Source organism: Ixodes scapularis, unplaced genomic scaffold, assembly GCF_016920785.2.
Source record: "Ixodes scapularis isolate PalLabHiFi unplaced genomic scaffold, ASM1692078v2 PGA_scaffold1__304_contigs__length_218370807, whole genome shotgun sequence".
Lineage (NCBI taxonomy): Eukaryota > Metazoa > Arthropoda > Arachnida > Ixodida > Ixodidae > Ixodes > Ixodes scapularis.
Genome location: NW_024609846.1, coordinates 68,501,572 through 68,517,342, shown reverse-complemented (window position 1 = coordinate 68,517,342; position 15,771 = coordinate 68,501,572). Strand labels below are relative to the sequence as shown.

General features: G+C 47.9%; 1 protein-coding gene across 2 annotated transcripts in view; it reads right to left on the bottom strand.

The window, feature by feature from the left end:
• Window positions 1–15,771, bottom strand: part of LOC8051829 (integrator complex subunit 2) — a 52,831-nt gene that overhangs the window by 18,971 nt on the left and 18,089 nt on the right. The window contains exons 7-12 of one of the 2 annotated variants that reach the window (XM_029992816.4): window positions 14,267–14,442; window positions 12,861–13,058; window positions 8,262–8,445; window positions 2,910–3,032; window positions 2,171–2,405; window positions 111–238 (exon numbers count right to left, since the gene is read on the bottom strand). In XM_029992816.4, the coding sequence (XP_029848676.2) occupies window positions 111–238; window positions 2,171–2,405; window positions 2,910–3,032; window positions 8,262–8,445; window positions 12,861–13,058; window positions 14,267–14,442 (1,044 nt within the window). The remainder of the gene's footprint in view (window positions 1–110; window positions 239–2,170; window positions 2,406–2,909; window positions 3,033–8,261; window positions 8,446–12,860; window positions 13,059–14,266; window positions 14,443–15,771) is intronic. The other variant, XM_029992817.4, reaches the window with a different exon arrangement.

Sequence of the window (15,771 nt, the reverse complement as noted above, 5' to 3'; positions counted from 1 at the left end):
GTTAGTTTTTTCGTGTTGTTCAAATGGAGCATACCGCCTGTCCTCTTTTGTCTTTTTTTTTTGTTTGAATCACTTTTCGACTGCCTAGACAAGCGGAAGAAGGAACCCACTTTGCGCCCCGAGGTCACGATGGCCTTCATGTTGTTGAGTCGGGTGTCTTCGTACAGCAAGAGGTAATAGAGTAGCAGAAGCTGGGGGACCATCAGGCCGCTGGTGTCGTCCCGTGAAGTCACGCAGCCTGCGCACACAGAGCGCGCACAATATCAACTGCTTCCCCAGGGGAGCAGAGTTTCCAACAAAGTTCCAAGCATTATGCCACATTTTCCGAACTATAGTCCGGAGAGGCAAACTTCAGGCAAAAAAATTAGGTTTTTTTAAGATTGTCAGCACGCGGCCCATAATCCGCACCCGTTACATGGATCGCACGTAAAATTCTCATACACGGCACATGTATAAAAATGCCAGCCTGATTAGCAAACGAAAAAGCTTGTTTGTATCACAAAGAAATTATTGTTAATGTAGGCTACCTATCACTCATAAAATTCCTAACAACTCATCAAAATAAACAATTAAGGAAACTAATCCTTGCACAGTCCGCACCGGTAGATAGTCTGCACTATGTACAATTCAATCTTTCAAACATGTAATATAGTTTGCAGACTATAGTCCAGGAAACACAGCACATATCTAGAAAAGAAAGTACAACTCGTATCTAAGAAAAGATTACCACCAGAAAAGTATGAGTAACATCTTTAAAACAAGGCATAGCGATGCACCCCTCTGGATGGAAATGTTACCTCCTCCCAGAATGCAGGGATGTTACATAAAACACTACGGGGTAAGAAGAGAACAAGAGCAAAGAAAAAGGGCACCCCAGGCAATGTCTCGAAAGGTTTCCAGCATTGCACCTAGGGAGAACTCTTTGCACGACAATGGTGGATCAAGAGCGAGGAAAACACTAAGACCTGAAGTAGTTGTCAGTGAAACGTTCCATTGGTATATTGCTGTTGTAGTAACTCGAGAGCACCTGAGAATATTATGGTGGCCCTAACCTCCAAAAATGACGGCCATTTACTGCTGTAAAACTTTCCAGCTCACTTTTAGAAAAAAAAAATAAAGAAAAAAAAGTTTGACAGAAAACAATGAAGCATGTGCAAAGAAATGACACATACAGACGCTTTTTTTTTTCTCAGCATGCTGCCATTTTTTTTTTGTTCTTTGTGTGCTTTACCAAACAAACTTAAGTAAAACAAGTCAAGCAGACGCAGAGCAAACTGTACGTTGTGAATTTTTGTACAGTGAAAAGTCGGTCTGCTCTTGAGAAATGATAACAGCTTAAAAAGAGCAATTTAGTCAATGCATTACGACCACCAGACTGGTGCCTTTAACGCGCATTTCGCGGTACTGATTACGCATTAAGAGATGGTCCAGGCCACCCGGCAGGTTACCAGAATGTCAACCTCACCAGGTATATCTATATTATTCGAGACCACGCCCAAACAAACAAACAATTCAGATGTGTTTTAATCCTATAGTCGAAGTAGGGGCACATGTATGCAGCAGGTTTCGAGTTGCCCTGGGGGTGTTTGTTTGCGAGCATTTCTGGACTCAAAAGAAGTCCAGCGTGCTAATCAAAGGCGCTCTGCTATGGATAGATGTCAAATTACCAAGCGACAGGTTGGCAATTCAATTCCCGCTGAAGGATGCAGCCTCTTATAGGGACGACTGGTCACATTACCATAATTTAGTGACAACATTTCATGACGCTCAAAGGCCATGGGTTCTCAAACTGGGCTCCTGGAACTGCCGGAATTCCCCTGGAGATCCTCCCGGGTTCCCAAACTCCCAAATTTCTTAAACTGTCCCTGCTCCTAAATAAAATTAATTTTCAGTATGAAGCATATTTTTAGCCAATCTGAGCCATCCACTGATGCATAACTCCTACTCTATAAGCAATCTCGCTAGCTGCATGCAGCGATACCAAAGGTACGGATGTGAGAGCGTTTTCTCCCCGTAGTAGATAAACCCCTCACTCAAAATGCATAAAAACTAAATTTCCTCTTTCTCCCACCCGTGGCTTCCGCAACAGTGTGTACAATTAGTGAGATGAAGCATAGACTCGAAAACCAGCCTTAAAGCACGCGTCAAAGGCGACACCCTATCCGCTCACCGGTCCCGGCAGCATGCTTGCCTTGAGTGCCGTTGGCGGCCCCGTCCTGCAGCACCTGACCGAAGACGGAGGCGATCTCCTCCTCGGACAGGGGCTCGTTGGTCGTCTCCTGGGAGCCCTTGCAGCTGGGCACGATCACCGAGTTGACGTACACCTCCACCAGGGCAGGCAGGATCGGGTGCAGCGGAGGCACGCTGGCGCACAGCTGCTTCAGCACCCACTCCTTGATGCGCACCTGCAAGGGCAGAGAGCTGCGCCGTTAAAGGCTGTCGCCTGCTGCGAACCTGGCGGTGTTGTGGCAGCGGCGGCGGATGTGGCAGATTCCTGCTCTGCTGCGGGTCGCTTTCCAGTTTGACAGATCACAGGAGTTTAAATAGCTGGAAGTTGCGACTATGTGACAATGGCAACACTCGCATTCTTTCACATTCTTCTCCAGATGTTCGACACCAAACTGCCAGGTTGGGTGTAGAAGTTTTGCCATTCTTTGTTGCAATATTTCAACAATGCTACGCTCTGCTTCTCCTAAAAAGTCCCCATTTGGGCCAGGTGCTATTATTTAATAAATACCTAAAGTAAGATTCTCCCGGAACTCCGCCTACAAACGTGAACGAGCAAAGATGCTGAAACCATCGACGACGACTACGTCCTTGAAAGTTGTGTGCAGATTTGTAGATTTGTTTTCAAATGCAGGTATCGGGAAACATGCAATAAGAATGTGAGCACAAGGTTCTGGACTCACCCGGTGCTTGGTGAAGGCCCTGCTCTTGAGGAGCTGGTAGATGCAGTGTACGGGCAGGAAGCCTGCCGTGTTGGCGTTAAGGTTGGGTGTCACCGCCACCTTCACCGCGTGGGCCGTCACCACCTGGGTCCGGCAGAGACTCTTTCACTCAGTGCTTTGCACGGGGCATTTTGAAGACAACTTTGCAAAACCGGTGAGGCAAACTGGGGAGTACAAACAAGACTCGCGAAATTCCCGAAGTATATCACAAAAGAATTGTGCTTCCCAGAAGTGAAATTACGTGAGCATGAGCTCTCTACCTCGCTTCAAAGTCGGCCAGCGAGAGGTGCAATGCGTATCGTGCTTGTGACGTCAATAGTTATCGCACAGTCAAGGGTACTGTAATGCAAACGTTGCCGCTTGGTGGCATCAACATGTGAAAATCTCGCCTAGTAGTAACATCCAAGGACTGTACGCCCATGGCCTATACATGGCTTGTCTGTAACATCATTTGCGGCCATGCCGGTATCTTATGCGCCACGAGCGTTCACTTCACCGTGTTAGTTTCACACCGCGGAAGTAGGGGCTCGAGGGAACTAGCCAGTAGAAACAACCGTCAGTATTGGCGTATGTTTGGCCTGACCGAGGTCCCCGCATCCTCAGATCAAGCTCCTACTTAACGTCTGCAAAGAACGGCGATCTCAATGATGTAGAATGCACGTTGCAGAAGAACTGTGGAGCTGAGACTGCAGCCAATGCCACAACCATGAGAGCTTGAGGTCGCTGCTTTGAAGCGTTGTTCCACAGGACAATCGAGCACTCGCGCTAGAAATGCACGTCTCAAAGCCAGGAGCGCGGGCTGACTCGCGCTTGTACATTTGGTTGCAGTCTCAGCTTATGAGCGTTCTCTGCCAAGTCACATTTAGGACTAAGTAACTCTATGAGCGATTCATAATCAACTGACGCAGCTTCTTAGAAACTCACGACATCACGGCATTCCAATGGAGTTTCACAGACCGACACCAGACACAATTTTGAAATCTGTTCATTTGTTTCAAAATAAGTTTTCTTGACTTTCTTGCCTGCAGCCCAGAAACACTAGTCTAGGCTGGCATTTCTGGGCTGCAGGCCCAGAAACGCCTAAACAAAGAAATACAGTCGAGCCCGGTTATATCACACCCGGGTAGTTCGAATTATTGCTTATATCGAACAGTCCAAACATCCCCTTGAAAATCGCATGTAATTGTATAGGAGCGTTGTCTTTTTGTATCGAACTTCCATGGACTCCCATGGCGGGGGACACTCGATATAGCGAACGAAGCACGGGGGCCCTTCGCTTCTCCTGTGGTCAGATTGCGCCCGCGGAGCACATAGCTCGCGTTGCCTGGCTGGCAGACCGCAGAGCCAGCATACGCGCACGAACATAATCAACAAAAAACAATTGTAAAAAAAAAAAAAAAAAAGTGGAGGATGGCAAAAGCAAAGGGAAAGGCACGCGCACGAGGAGCAGGGGGTGCTCCTTAACCCCAAAATAAAAGAAGCAAAAAAAATTCTTTGTCAAGTTGAGTGTGCAATGGTTGAGCAATAGCACTTTGAACGGCTTATCTTTGTTTACCTTTTTCTCTCGCCGTTATTGCTTTGCGCGTTTGTTTGCTTTTCTTTTCTTTTTTTTTGCTGCTTCACTTTAGTGAGGTTTCTTTTTAGTTGCTTGCTTAACTTTATTTTACGGATCGAGCGTTTTTTGTTTGTTTTTATGCAGCTCGCTTTTTCGGTTCTTTCATTTTTTTTTAATTCGTGTTTTGTCGCCGGTGCTGTGCGAAGGTCACGCGTCGCGCGCGCGTAAACGATCGCAAACACCGTCGCGTAAACGCGGCAGTATTTGTGATCTTCACCAACTAAGCTCTACTGTATTTAGGGGTTCTTAGTGGCTTTATTTGGTAAGGTCCCGTTTGTCGCGGCCTTCGTTACTAGCAGAGACGCGCGGAAATTTCAACTGGAGCTTAATTTAACATATTTTTGTATATCAAATTATCGATATATCGAACTATTTTACGATCCCCTTTGATTTCGATATATCCGGGTTCGACTGTAAAAGTGCAAACATTTTGTTTCCGTTAAAAAGCGTGGAACGCTTTTTAATGAAAATCCCTAATCCCCGAAATTAGTCCGTCGGTCTATCCGCGCATTTTTGCGCTAAATTAAGCGGAAAAATCGACACCATGTGACGCCACGGCATCACATGACACCGCGACATAAAACCGCAACGTTAATTTTCCCGCTAAATTTAGAGGTAAAATGAATAAACATGGGGAGCCACAGCCGAGTCCACGGCTGCTGAGCGCGTGTTGATGGCGAGCCTCCACAGTTATTTTCCAATGAGCATTCCCCATCATCAAGATCGCCAATCTTGGGAGCCTATAAACGTGAGCTCGTTCATAGCATGAGCAGTGAATGGCACACCCAAATACAGTGTAGACCGCATATAACGTATGTCGCGGGAGTCGCAAAAATCCGCACTATAAGCGGTACCGCGTTATAACCAAAACATCAATTTTTCAGGCCAAAATACATGCCATGAGACTACTTACCTTTGTAAAAGAATTTACTTTATGTTAGGAGAAAAATAAAGCTTAGTTTGAGGAAAGTCTTTATTTCACCAGACTAGAACAGTTCTGTCTCAAGTGTGTCACACATTTTGAAAGAAATGAGCGACTTTTGCCTGGCGCAGCCTTTTAACGGCGTCGCGGGTTGCGGACAGACGTTGCGAGCATTCAGGATTGCTAACCCTAATCACTTTTCTCCGGTAATGAAAACGCGTGAAAATTCGCATCCTTTATACGGTACGCGCCAGTAATACCTTCAACTTGAGCACAGGCATGAAATGCTCCAAATAAGAAATCCGGGCGATGTTCGAAAACACAGAAAGCACCACTCTAGTCGAAGTAAACAAACACGACGACACGGGCGTTTCTGCCGTCTTGAGAGTGCCGCCACGACATCGCCGCACGAGTAGGTGGATCTTCCCTTCTAGTACGTGCTGGGTTATCATAACCACACACAACGAAAATTCACAGTCAAGGGTAGCGCTTTTACGAGGAACGATGAGCCTCCATCACGCAATCTACGTCGACGATCAAAACCAACGCCATGTTTGCGGATAGACGCAGACGGCCCGCGAGCGGAGAGGAGGAGAAGCGTTGTAATAGAGGTTGGGGGGGAAAGGAGAGAGCCAATAGTGTGTACGCACTGCCGGCATGCAACGCGTGCGAACACTTCTCCTCGACTTGCGATTGGTCTGTCGTTGCGGTTGTTTCCAACCATCGCAGCGGAGGGACGCGCGCACGAGAACGACACGTGCATGCGTCCCTCCGTCGCTATGGCAACTGCAGCCTCTCTCTTCGCATCTCCCGGTTTCTTCGAGCAACCTCCTTGCCCCGCGAGTGCCGCTCGCGGCTCGCGCCGTTATCTAGCGCCGCAAAGGGAAGCGTGCTCGCTGCGCCGGTCAGTCGGCACGGCCGCCGGGCTCTTCCAGAAACCGCACTATAACCGGTATTTCCCTTCGCGCGCCTGCATTTTAAGCGGTATGTAAATACATGGAGTTCTATGGGAGGCGAACCTGTGGTTTAAAAAAGCCGCGTTATACCCGGTCCTGCACTATAAGCGGTTACGTTGTAAGTGGTCTATACTGTATGGCGTCCAGCAAATACCCCCATATGCTCTTTCTCCACTCCACGAAACGACTGTTATAAATGTTTTCTAAACAAATTTAAACGATCACTCCTAAACGTAGGTTGCTAGCCCCTGCTCTAATGCATTTCATGCATTAGAGCAGGGGCTAGCAACCTACAGCCCACGAGGCAATATTGTACGGCCCTTATCACGCCACCAAAAAAAAACAACCTCCCCCCCCCCCCCCATACAAAGAAACAAATACAGGGTGATTCAAGGAGAAGCCAGGCTCTTTAAATCGACTGCAAAATTTGGGTTCTTAACCTATCGCGCTACAACTTTGTGCAGCGTTGCCCACAGATGGTGCATTTTTTTGTAAAATTTGCAAAGAGCGAACTTACCTGAGGAAAAAGTAAAGAAAGAAAAAGGCTGAGCTTCTATGGAAACGCAGCAAAGCCACCGGTCTTCAAACAACACGGCGCCGTTTTGCACGGGAGACAAGAGATGGCACAAGCGGTCATGACGCAAACTGCCGCCAACGAACGAGCAGACGACGCCGAGAGCCGGCCCTTCAGCAGACTAGGAACTGCAGTTCCTTGTTGCTACCGCGCCTGTTTTTGTGTCTGCGACTGTCACCGCCTGTGGAACGCGCGCCACTTTTGAGTCAAAAAGATTGTCTGCTAAGACGCCGGCTCTCGGCGCCGTATGCTCGTTCGTTGGCGGCATTTATTGCGCCATCTCTTGTCTCCCGTGCGAAACGGCGCCGTGTTGTTTGAAGACCGGCAGCGTCGCTGCGTCTCCATAGGAGCTAAGCCTTTTTCTTTCTTTACTTTTTCCTCAGGTAAATTTGCTCTTTGCAAAGTTTACAAAAAAAATGCACCATCTGTGGGCAACACTGCACAAAGTCGTAGCGTGATAGGTTAAGAAACCGAATTTTGTGGTCGATTTAAAGAGCCTGGCCTATCCTTGAATCACCCTGTACAAACACGCTCCAGGATAAGAGGTATATATCCCAGAAAGACCTTTAAGGTATTTCAATAAATAAATAAATAAATATATGGTTGCAAACCCTGAGTAATGAGACTTATTAACTCGAGAGGTTTGCCAGACAGAATTTACTGATCAGCTGATCCCTAAACAATTGAAGGACGCATTTGCAGCGAACGATTTTGTTACGTTCTCTGTCAGCCTCCCAGAATAAAAGCTTCCAAACCTACACAATCTCACAGCAGCCTCGACCGAAGTGTTTACCACCGTACGCACAATATCTGCGAATGAATGCTTACTCAAGATGAAAACCGTCAGGACAAACGTGGATCATGCAAATGTCGGAGTACCCACAAAATGTTTGACGGCTCTCAATCTTTCCGAGCAATATTGAACGCCCAAAATCTCATCGAGACGGGGCTCGAGTAATCTTACGCTACCCATGCCCGATTCGAGAGAACATCTTTGCATACCACTTTGCATATACGAGTTTTTTTTTATCCTTTATTTCTATGGGCTGGCTTTACCCCCTTCCCCCTTTCCTTCACCGTTTCTTCGTCCAGCCAGCTCCATCTACGCTTTGCGGCGATTTGCCCCGCTGCAGCCAAAGGTTGCCAACCCCTGCATTAGAGGACTTGGAAGATCTGGTAATTTCGTCCCATCCCCGATAGGCGCGGTCCCCTGCTCGTAAACGGGGTGCCCATACACCCGTCTTGCCTGGTCGGTGAAGAGCTCCTGGGTGAAGACTGCCTTCATTTTGGCCAGGCTGTTGGGCCGGATGGGGATCTTCATGCCCAGGGTGGAGCAGACCAGGTCCGCAATCGGGCTCAGCTGGTTGCCGTGGAAGTGGATCGCAATCAGCAGCAGCATCTCCCCAAATGAGGCGTTCACGCCACTCGTCCTGTGGGGGGCGTCAACCTCGTCAATGCGGGAAAGTAGGGCCGATCTGCCGCGGCACGAGAAGATTATAAGTCTTGGGGCCCCAGAGCTCCGTTATCAGGCACAGTATATTCCGGTGCTTGCACGAGTCTTTGTATATACCACATTTGTATAAGTCGCACTTCATACACACTTGTACGGCTGGCACGGCGGAACTGCACCGATAAACCGGCGTATACGGGAGATTTGAGGTTAATTGAAACAAATCCTTTTACAGCGAAGCTGTTATGTGCTAGGATCTGGAAAAAAATGCGTCCAAAGATGTTAACAAAAAAAAACAAAAAAACAACCGCATCTCTACGTGGTGAATGATGTTGATTGGGGCGAAGCTCTGGTAATGCTTTTCTGCGTAGACGCTGAGCTGCAGCATGCCGGGCCTTTCGTTCGTTTCATCCATGTCACGGTGCGGTCAAATGCTCAAATGCGTATATAACCACGTTCTATACCACACATTCTCTTTCTGACATGGATGAAAATGAACGAAAGGCTCGGCATGCTGCGGCTCACCGTCTACGCAGACAAGCACCACCAGAGCTTCGCCCCAATCAACATCATTCACCACGTGAAGATGCGGTTTTTTTTTTTTTTCCCCTACACGAGCACGGGAGCACGTGCTCACGTGCTTGTGAGTACATGAGCTCATCAGCTGACGAGCAGGAGCACGAGCCCCCGACGCCGGACATCGGACGGACATATGGACATGGCTGGCCCCTAAGGAGCTTCACCCCTAAAAATTCCGTTTAAGCGGTGCTCCTTCATTACGATTGGTCGCGGCAAGTATAAATAAAAAGGGGGGCAACCCGTGTGAGTCATCCTTCCTTGGCATTATGAGATAGTGAGGTCCTGATCCCTTGTTATCATCTACAGTCACCGACTTATCTCAGCTAAGAGTGTGCTGTGACGAGGCTGAGGGCAGAACTTACGATTTACCTTTCTTTTCTTTCGCTTCTGCAATGCTGATAAAGAGACTTGGGCTCAACTGGGAAAAACTGTCCTCTAGGTGTGCCTCAAAGAATTGGGTTTAGCACTTGCCCATAAGTGACCATAAGGCAATGATCACTTGAGTCACTAAGAATTAAATAAAGACAATTAAACAACGAAGTCGTGTATGTGTCTTTATTGCAATCATACGTAAATCGTATAGTTGTCGTAAAGATAACAGCTTCGCTAGTCCTTCATCTTGATGTGAAGTGGATGGGCTCTACAATTTTTATGAAGGGGGCGAGAGTTAAACGAGTGCCGTCTTTACCACGTGTATATCGAGCTCGGCATACGTTAGGCGAGGGAATAATCGTTGTGCTAAGTTGGCTAATTAACTGAACTCCATTAAGTAATCTTAAGTAGTAAACTATTGGTTTTAGGAGTCATGTTGCAATTGCAGTATTGATGGGAATTACAATTAGAAACGAAACAAATTAAAAGAATTTGCAAAAGATTTAATATTTTTAATATTAATTTATTAAATTTCACATTTTTAGCTCGATTTAAAAATTGAGCATAAAACGAGCACCTCAAGCCCCGTCCACAGATGAAAAGTGTTTCCTGCGATCCCAGATACAGCTTCAGATAACTGGCCACAATTGTTTTAAGGGGGAGCTGGCCGTATTTTGAGCTACCTAAACTGCCTACCGTAAAATACCACGCATCCGTCCATTCCACATTAAGCGCCCATTACCAAATTTGTAAGATCTGAGAAAATACGCACAGTACATTTATATGTAAAACTAATGACCGGAGAAGCGCTCATCCTTCAATTTTTTGCGATTATCTCCAAAGTTTTGAGTGGGCACTTGCCCGGTATTTACGGTAAGTACATTTTCGGCACGCTATTTATTGTCTCTAAAGTCAAAAAAGCTATTGAGGAAATGGTTATGCCATAACCAACTAACTTTCAAACTTTCCCACGCTCTCCAGAGGGGTCATGTCACACGTTGTACAACTCACAAGTTGAGCAAGCAGTCTAAAAAAACTATATTTTGCACTTTTGTTTGTTTTGCCGCGCAAGCTTCCCCAGCATTCTTTTCATTCCGTCGACCCTCTTGTAACTCGTCGGGAACGAGCTGTACTATCCTCCCTATCACAAGGATGGATGGATATTAATGGCCATACCCTTTATGATGGGCAATAACTTGTGCCACCTAACCTGAGAAGTAAAAAAAAAATATATTCTTCTTTCTCTCCTCTTTTCCCAAGCCAACACATTTGACATCACACTTTCAGCATTTTCAGTAAAGCCTCTCCGTCTCTCGGACCAAGGTTAAAAAAAAGTTGAGGTTCTAATCCACGCTGTGAAGGTGGCTGGACAGCAAAGCTGAGGTATCACCCGCAACGATTGCCCACTGCACTGTAGACCCTTTTTATGGCAAATGCCACCAGGTGGTGCTGTCTTTGACATCTCAGAGAACGTCCGGTTTATAAAAAGAATGAACAAAGGCCACCTTAACACCGCTGCTTGAAATATAGATGAAACATTTAACCATCATTTCTCCAGGTGAACACCAAAAGAACGAAGTAGTGCGAGATCTGTCAAAAAGTTTAGAGTATTCTTGTAAACCAACTTGCCTCCTCCAAGATTCAATATTGTATAGCCGAAGGCCCTAGTTAAATCTCCAACTTTGTTGTCTGTGTAGCATTTATGCTTTCTAACACTGGTTACATAAGCAGGCTTGCAGAGACAGCGAGACTGGAAGTCACTTGGGACACAAGCAGCTTGGAACACAAACAGTAAAAGGGTATAGACCCTTTTACTAGGGAGTTTTAGAATAACGCACGCTAAAGCTTTGCGTACGCAAAGAATAGCGTCATCGCCACTGCGCATGCTCCGAACGCAAACCAGGTTTTGCGCTTTGCGTGCGCAATTTTAGCGTGCGCTATTTCTCGGAAATAGCGTGCGTACGCAAAGAGTGCGCTTCTCCAAGGAGGATTCGTGATGAGAAGTTGGCTAAAGCCAAGACGAGCACAGTTAAAAAAATGGCGGCTTCCAGGATTATGCCGGCGGCTGCTTTGGCGGCGTCGTGAGTGCGACGTCGGCGGCATCCTCGCGACTGCGATTTTCAATACGGGACGACATTGTACGTGGTTTGGCAACGACCCCCGGCAACTTGATGCTTGCGACGCGCGAACATTTCTCGGCGAAGGTACGATGTGCGAAGGTCAGTACGCGAGACCTCTCTTGCCAAGGCGACGCAAGCGGACACGACTTGTCAACCGCTCGCGTCGCATTCTCATGTTTAAACAATTCTAAAATAGTACTCTGAACCAAAAAACTTTTTTTTTTCTAAAGTTACAGCATTTCGTGTGTGAAATAAAAATTGTGACTATCTTGGTGGCGTTGCAAGCGCGAGCTGCTTGTGCTTTTGCATCGCGGCGGAGAAACGCTATTCTAAAACTCTCTTGCGCCGCATGCGTTAATACAAGCGCTAAATTTAGCACTAGCGTGCGCTAAAATTGCGTATGTTATTCTGAAACTCCCTACTGTTTGTAAACAGTAAAAGGGTCTATACCAAATGATTGACAAAAGAAAAGTAAATGCACTGTACCCAACCACTTTTATATATGAAAGACTTTGTACACTGCTGTTGCCGCGGCAGCTTATGCAACCCCAATCTTTACCGAGAAACGCATGAGGGGGGCACTACGTGCTTATCATCTATAATGTGGTTTTGATGGTTGTTTTGTAGTTTTCTTATTGAAACAAGTGTCAAAACCACATGGTAAGAGATAAGGTGTGCGCCAACGGAGATAAGGTGTGCGCCAACGGTGATAAGGCACGCCCGTGGGTTTTCTGTCGATAGTAGACACAAAAAAATCCCATCTACGAGTCATATACAGCTTCACTGTAAAACTCCGTAATTTTGCGACAAAGAATTATTGTGACTCGTTATTTGAGTTACCGGTTCGGACATGTCTGTTTATGCGTTTAACCAGTTTCAAGGCGAATCGGTAACTACAAAAATTTTGCCGGAGCTCCCCTTTACACATGGAGGTAGGAAGCTTCTGGAAGCGACATGAGGCTACCAGAGGTGAAGCCAAAAGTGTGGAGGGGCACGCCCCCAACGACGACCAAAACCAAGAGACGCCATTGGACGAAAAGAAGAGCCGACTCAACGGCTGTTTCAGTCGATCGTGGGCCTGGGCCCCGAGAGTGACTGAAACAGCCATTGAGTCGGCCCTTTTTTTCGTCCAGTGGCATCTCCTGGTTTTGGTCGTCGTTAGGGGCGCGTCCCTCCACACTTTTGGCTTCACCTCTGGTGGCCTCATGTCGCCTCCAGAAGCTTCCCACCTCCGCGCCTATAAGCTCGAGGATGGCTTAGGAGCCGCTACTCTGAAACGCGGCGTATTCGGTGACGCCAGTCGCCGGGAGGGAAGGGAGCTCACCTGCCGAAGTAGCTCTCCTCCCGCATGAGCCAACGTATCCAGCGGGTGGCCTGCTTCTCATGCTCCTGGCTGGACACCAGGGAGGGGCAGGCCAGAAGCATGCACAGCCCCAGGGAGACGAAGCGGATGCCCGCCGCGCTCGGAGGGGGGTGGGAGGTCGCCAGCTGCACCAGCACCGCCACCTCGTCCTCTGTGAACCTGCGCGAGAGAGCCGTCCACCTTCCTTCGCGTCGAGGCTGTCGCAACTGTGAAAAAGCTGCGCGGTGGACCGAGAGTCACGGAGACTGAAGCTTCCGAGGAGTGACGATGTGGACAATTAGACTGGCAGGTACAAAGTTAGGACGCCTTTTCACTTTTCGCACGTACAGTTTTGCGTTGAGTAAAATATGTTACCCCCAAAATTGATGGCTGGACTAGTAAACCGTATTTTACGGTCTATGACTTGCACGTTTGTATAAGTCAAACCTATATATTTGTAAGGTTGGCAAAGCAAAACTGCACTGAAGAGCCTGCAGATGCATTTTCGAATCGCAATATATGATAGAGCCCCGTTGATATGTTTCTCGGGGGATCACAAGAAAAAAAACATATAATTTGGGAAAACGTAAGAAGTGAGAAGGCCCTTGGGGGGGCTAAGAGCTTGCTGGGACCTGCGGTTTTGAACATAAAAACCGGGAAAATATAAAAACCAGGGACAAATCAAAGAGGTTCTACTGTATGCGCAAGCGAAAGCAAGTTTCAACATGCTCGTTGACGAATCGAGCAAGAAATATAACCCCCGTGGAAAATTTGAGCAATTAAGGTTTCTTACTTTTGCATACTTCAACTTGAAAGTTTTTGCGTGCTGTCACTTGATGATATATGTACCACAGTCGCAGCACCAAGAAAACCAATGCCATAGGATAGAGCGACTATAAGGGTCCCTATCCGACGGAGCGGAGCCTTTGCTTGAGAAAATATACGCCGAGACAATCCATTTGCTGGTAGGTAGAGCCCCAACTTAATGCTTAGGTAACTACGAAACATGCATTTCAACATGCTGCATCTATAGAAACTATAGTTCGCTACAGGTTACAAATAGCGGTGCTTTGTGCAAGGAGCTGGTCTTGTTCAAAACCTGCAACAAACTATTCTCCGTTTACCCCTAAGCCGACAGAGCGGTGGGCGACACGCACTCCTAGGAACAATTAATAGCTTCCCTTTCATCACCTGACCCCATACTTGGTGCTTGATTAAGAGTGGGAGCTTAATCAAACTGTAAAAGACGGACGTGCGATTTGTCCAACTAGCACATAGCTTCCACCTAGCTGTCGTCTGAGGGGTGACCAAAGTATATAGACCATCGCAACAGGCGTAAACTTCCCTCGACGCCACGCTCCCGCTCGACCGCACGTGCGAGCACTCACTTGAGGCCCGCAATGCCGCGGAGGGCGCAGAAAAGGCGCAGCAGGGAGTTTGCCTGGACCACCCGGCAGTCCGGCAGGTCCTGTTGCTCCATGCTGAAGAGCACCAGGCGCTGGAGCCGGGACAGCAGCTCCCCCCGCAGAGCCTCCAGGGTGCTGCCCTTGCCCGTCTCCCCCTTCTGCATCACGGCAGGGATGCACGAAGGCAGTGCGGGACGTCAGGTGGCAGAAATGGGCGTGCCGCTTGGGAACCATCCATGAATGAAACGGCAATGCTCGCTAATGCTACAACAGATTCCTCGTCTATTGAAGAATTCGCACCGGCGTAGCGGTGGCCTTTCTCGGGCTCATGACCGACATGTAAAAACAAAGTATCCTCTTTTTCCTTCAGAAAAAAAAAATAGCAGGAGGAAACAACCTTTTACCTTCCTCCTCGCCAATTTTGCTCATTTCCTGCCTGCATCCTCCTAGATGAAGGGTTCCCAGACTTTCCTATGTCGAGGAGCGCCAATTCCGCTTGACTGATTGCCGAGGATCTCCCGAAGGTCTTGTATACCATGTAGCCTCGTATACAATAACTACATATGCAATAACAGCCCCACTAGGTAGGGAGTATTTGAAACACAGTTATGCATCAACGAATGGCTAAGACTTTCTAAACTGTGCTTAAACAGGAAAAACACTTTACTTAGAAACAGGCACGGCCAAGGAACCCCCGAGGATTCTCCGGGGAACTCTCGAGTTCCTAGGAACACAGTACCTCCATCCTGAATAAGTAGGGCTAGATTTTCTGTCACTTGCCAGAGGTCAACAAGGGACACAGATTGGACGCAAACACTATGCTGACGCTCGGCTGGTGTTCTCACCCATTGAAGACGAGTTCCAGCCAAACGCTGGTGCAGTGCAATGCTCTTGTCCAATCTGGGCCCCTCGCTGGCCTCTGGCAGGTGAAATGAAAAATCCAGCTTCACAGCTAGCCTCGTTAGCTAGGAGGTGCTGGAAAACTACCCCTTCTTTTCCCCTCGCCATTTTACAGTCAGCTGTACTTGGCTCGGTGCAACAGGCGAGTGTCGTGTTGATGAAAACGAACGGAGCGTGTGCGCATTTATCGGGGGGGGTTTTGGGGCCGGGAATGGGGCGAGTACGGCAGTGATAAGCCTGCCCTTTCGTCCATAACAGTCACGGCTGAAACGCGGTGCTTTTGGCTAATGGCAATTGCGCTAGGGGTCGTGCGATCACGCTCCTTGCCACCTGCTCTTTCTTGCGTTTGGTCGCCTGTTCCCTCGGTGCTCCAAGCCTTTGCGCGCATGAATGGTGCGGCCAAAGCATACGCGGAGTGAGCGGCGGCTGCTCGACGGCGTAGACAAACCCATGAGAGAATGTTGTCGATGTGTAGCCGCCGACGGCCTCACCCTGGGTGTTAGGATGGGACGCATCTGACGTCAAGATCGTGCTAGGGGTGAACGTGAAGCGGGACGTAGGAGAGAACTTTACCGAGTAAAGAATGA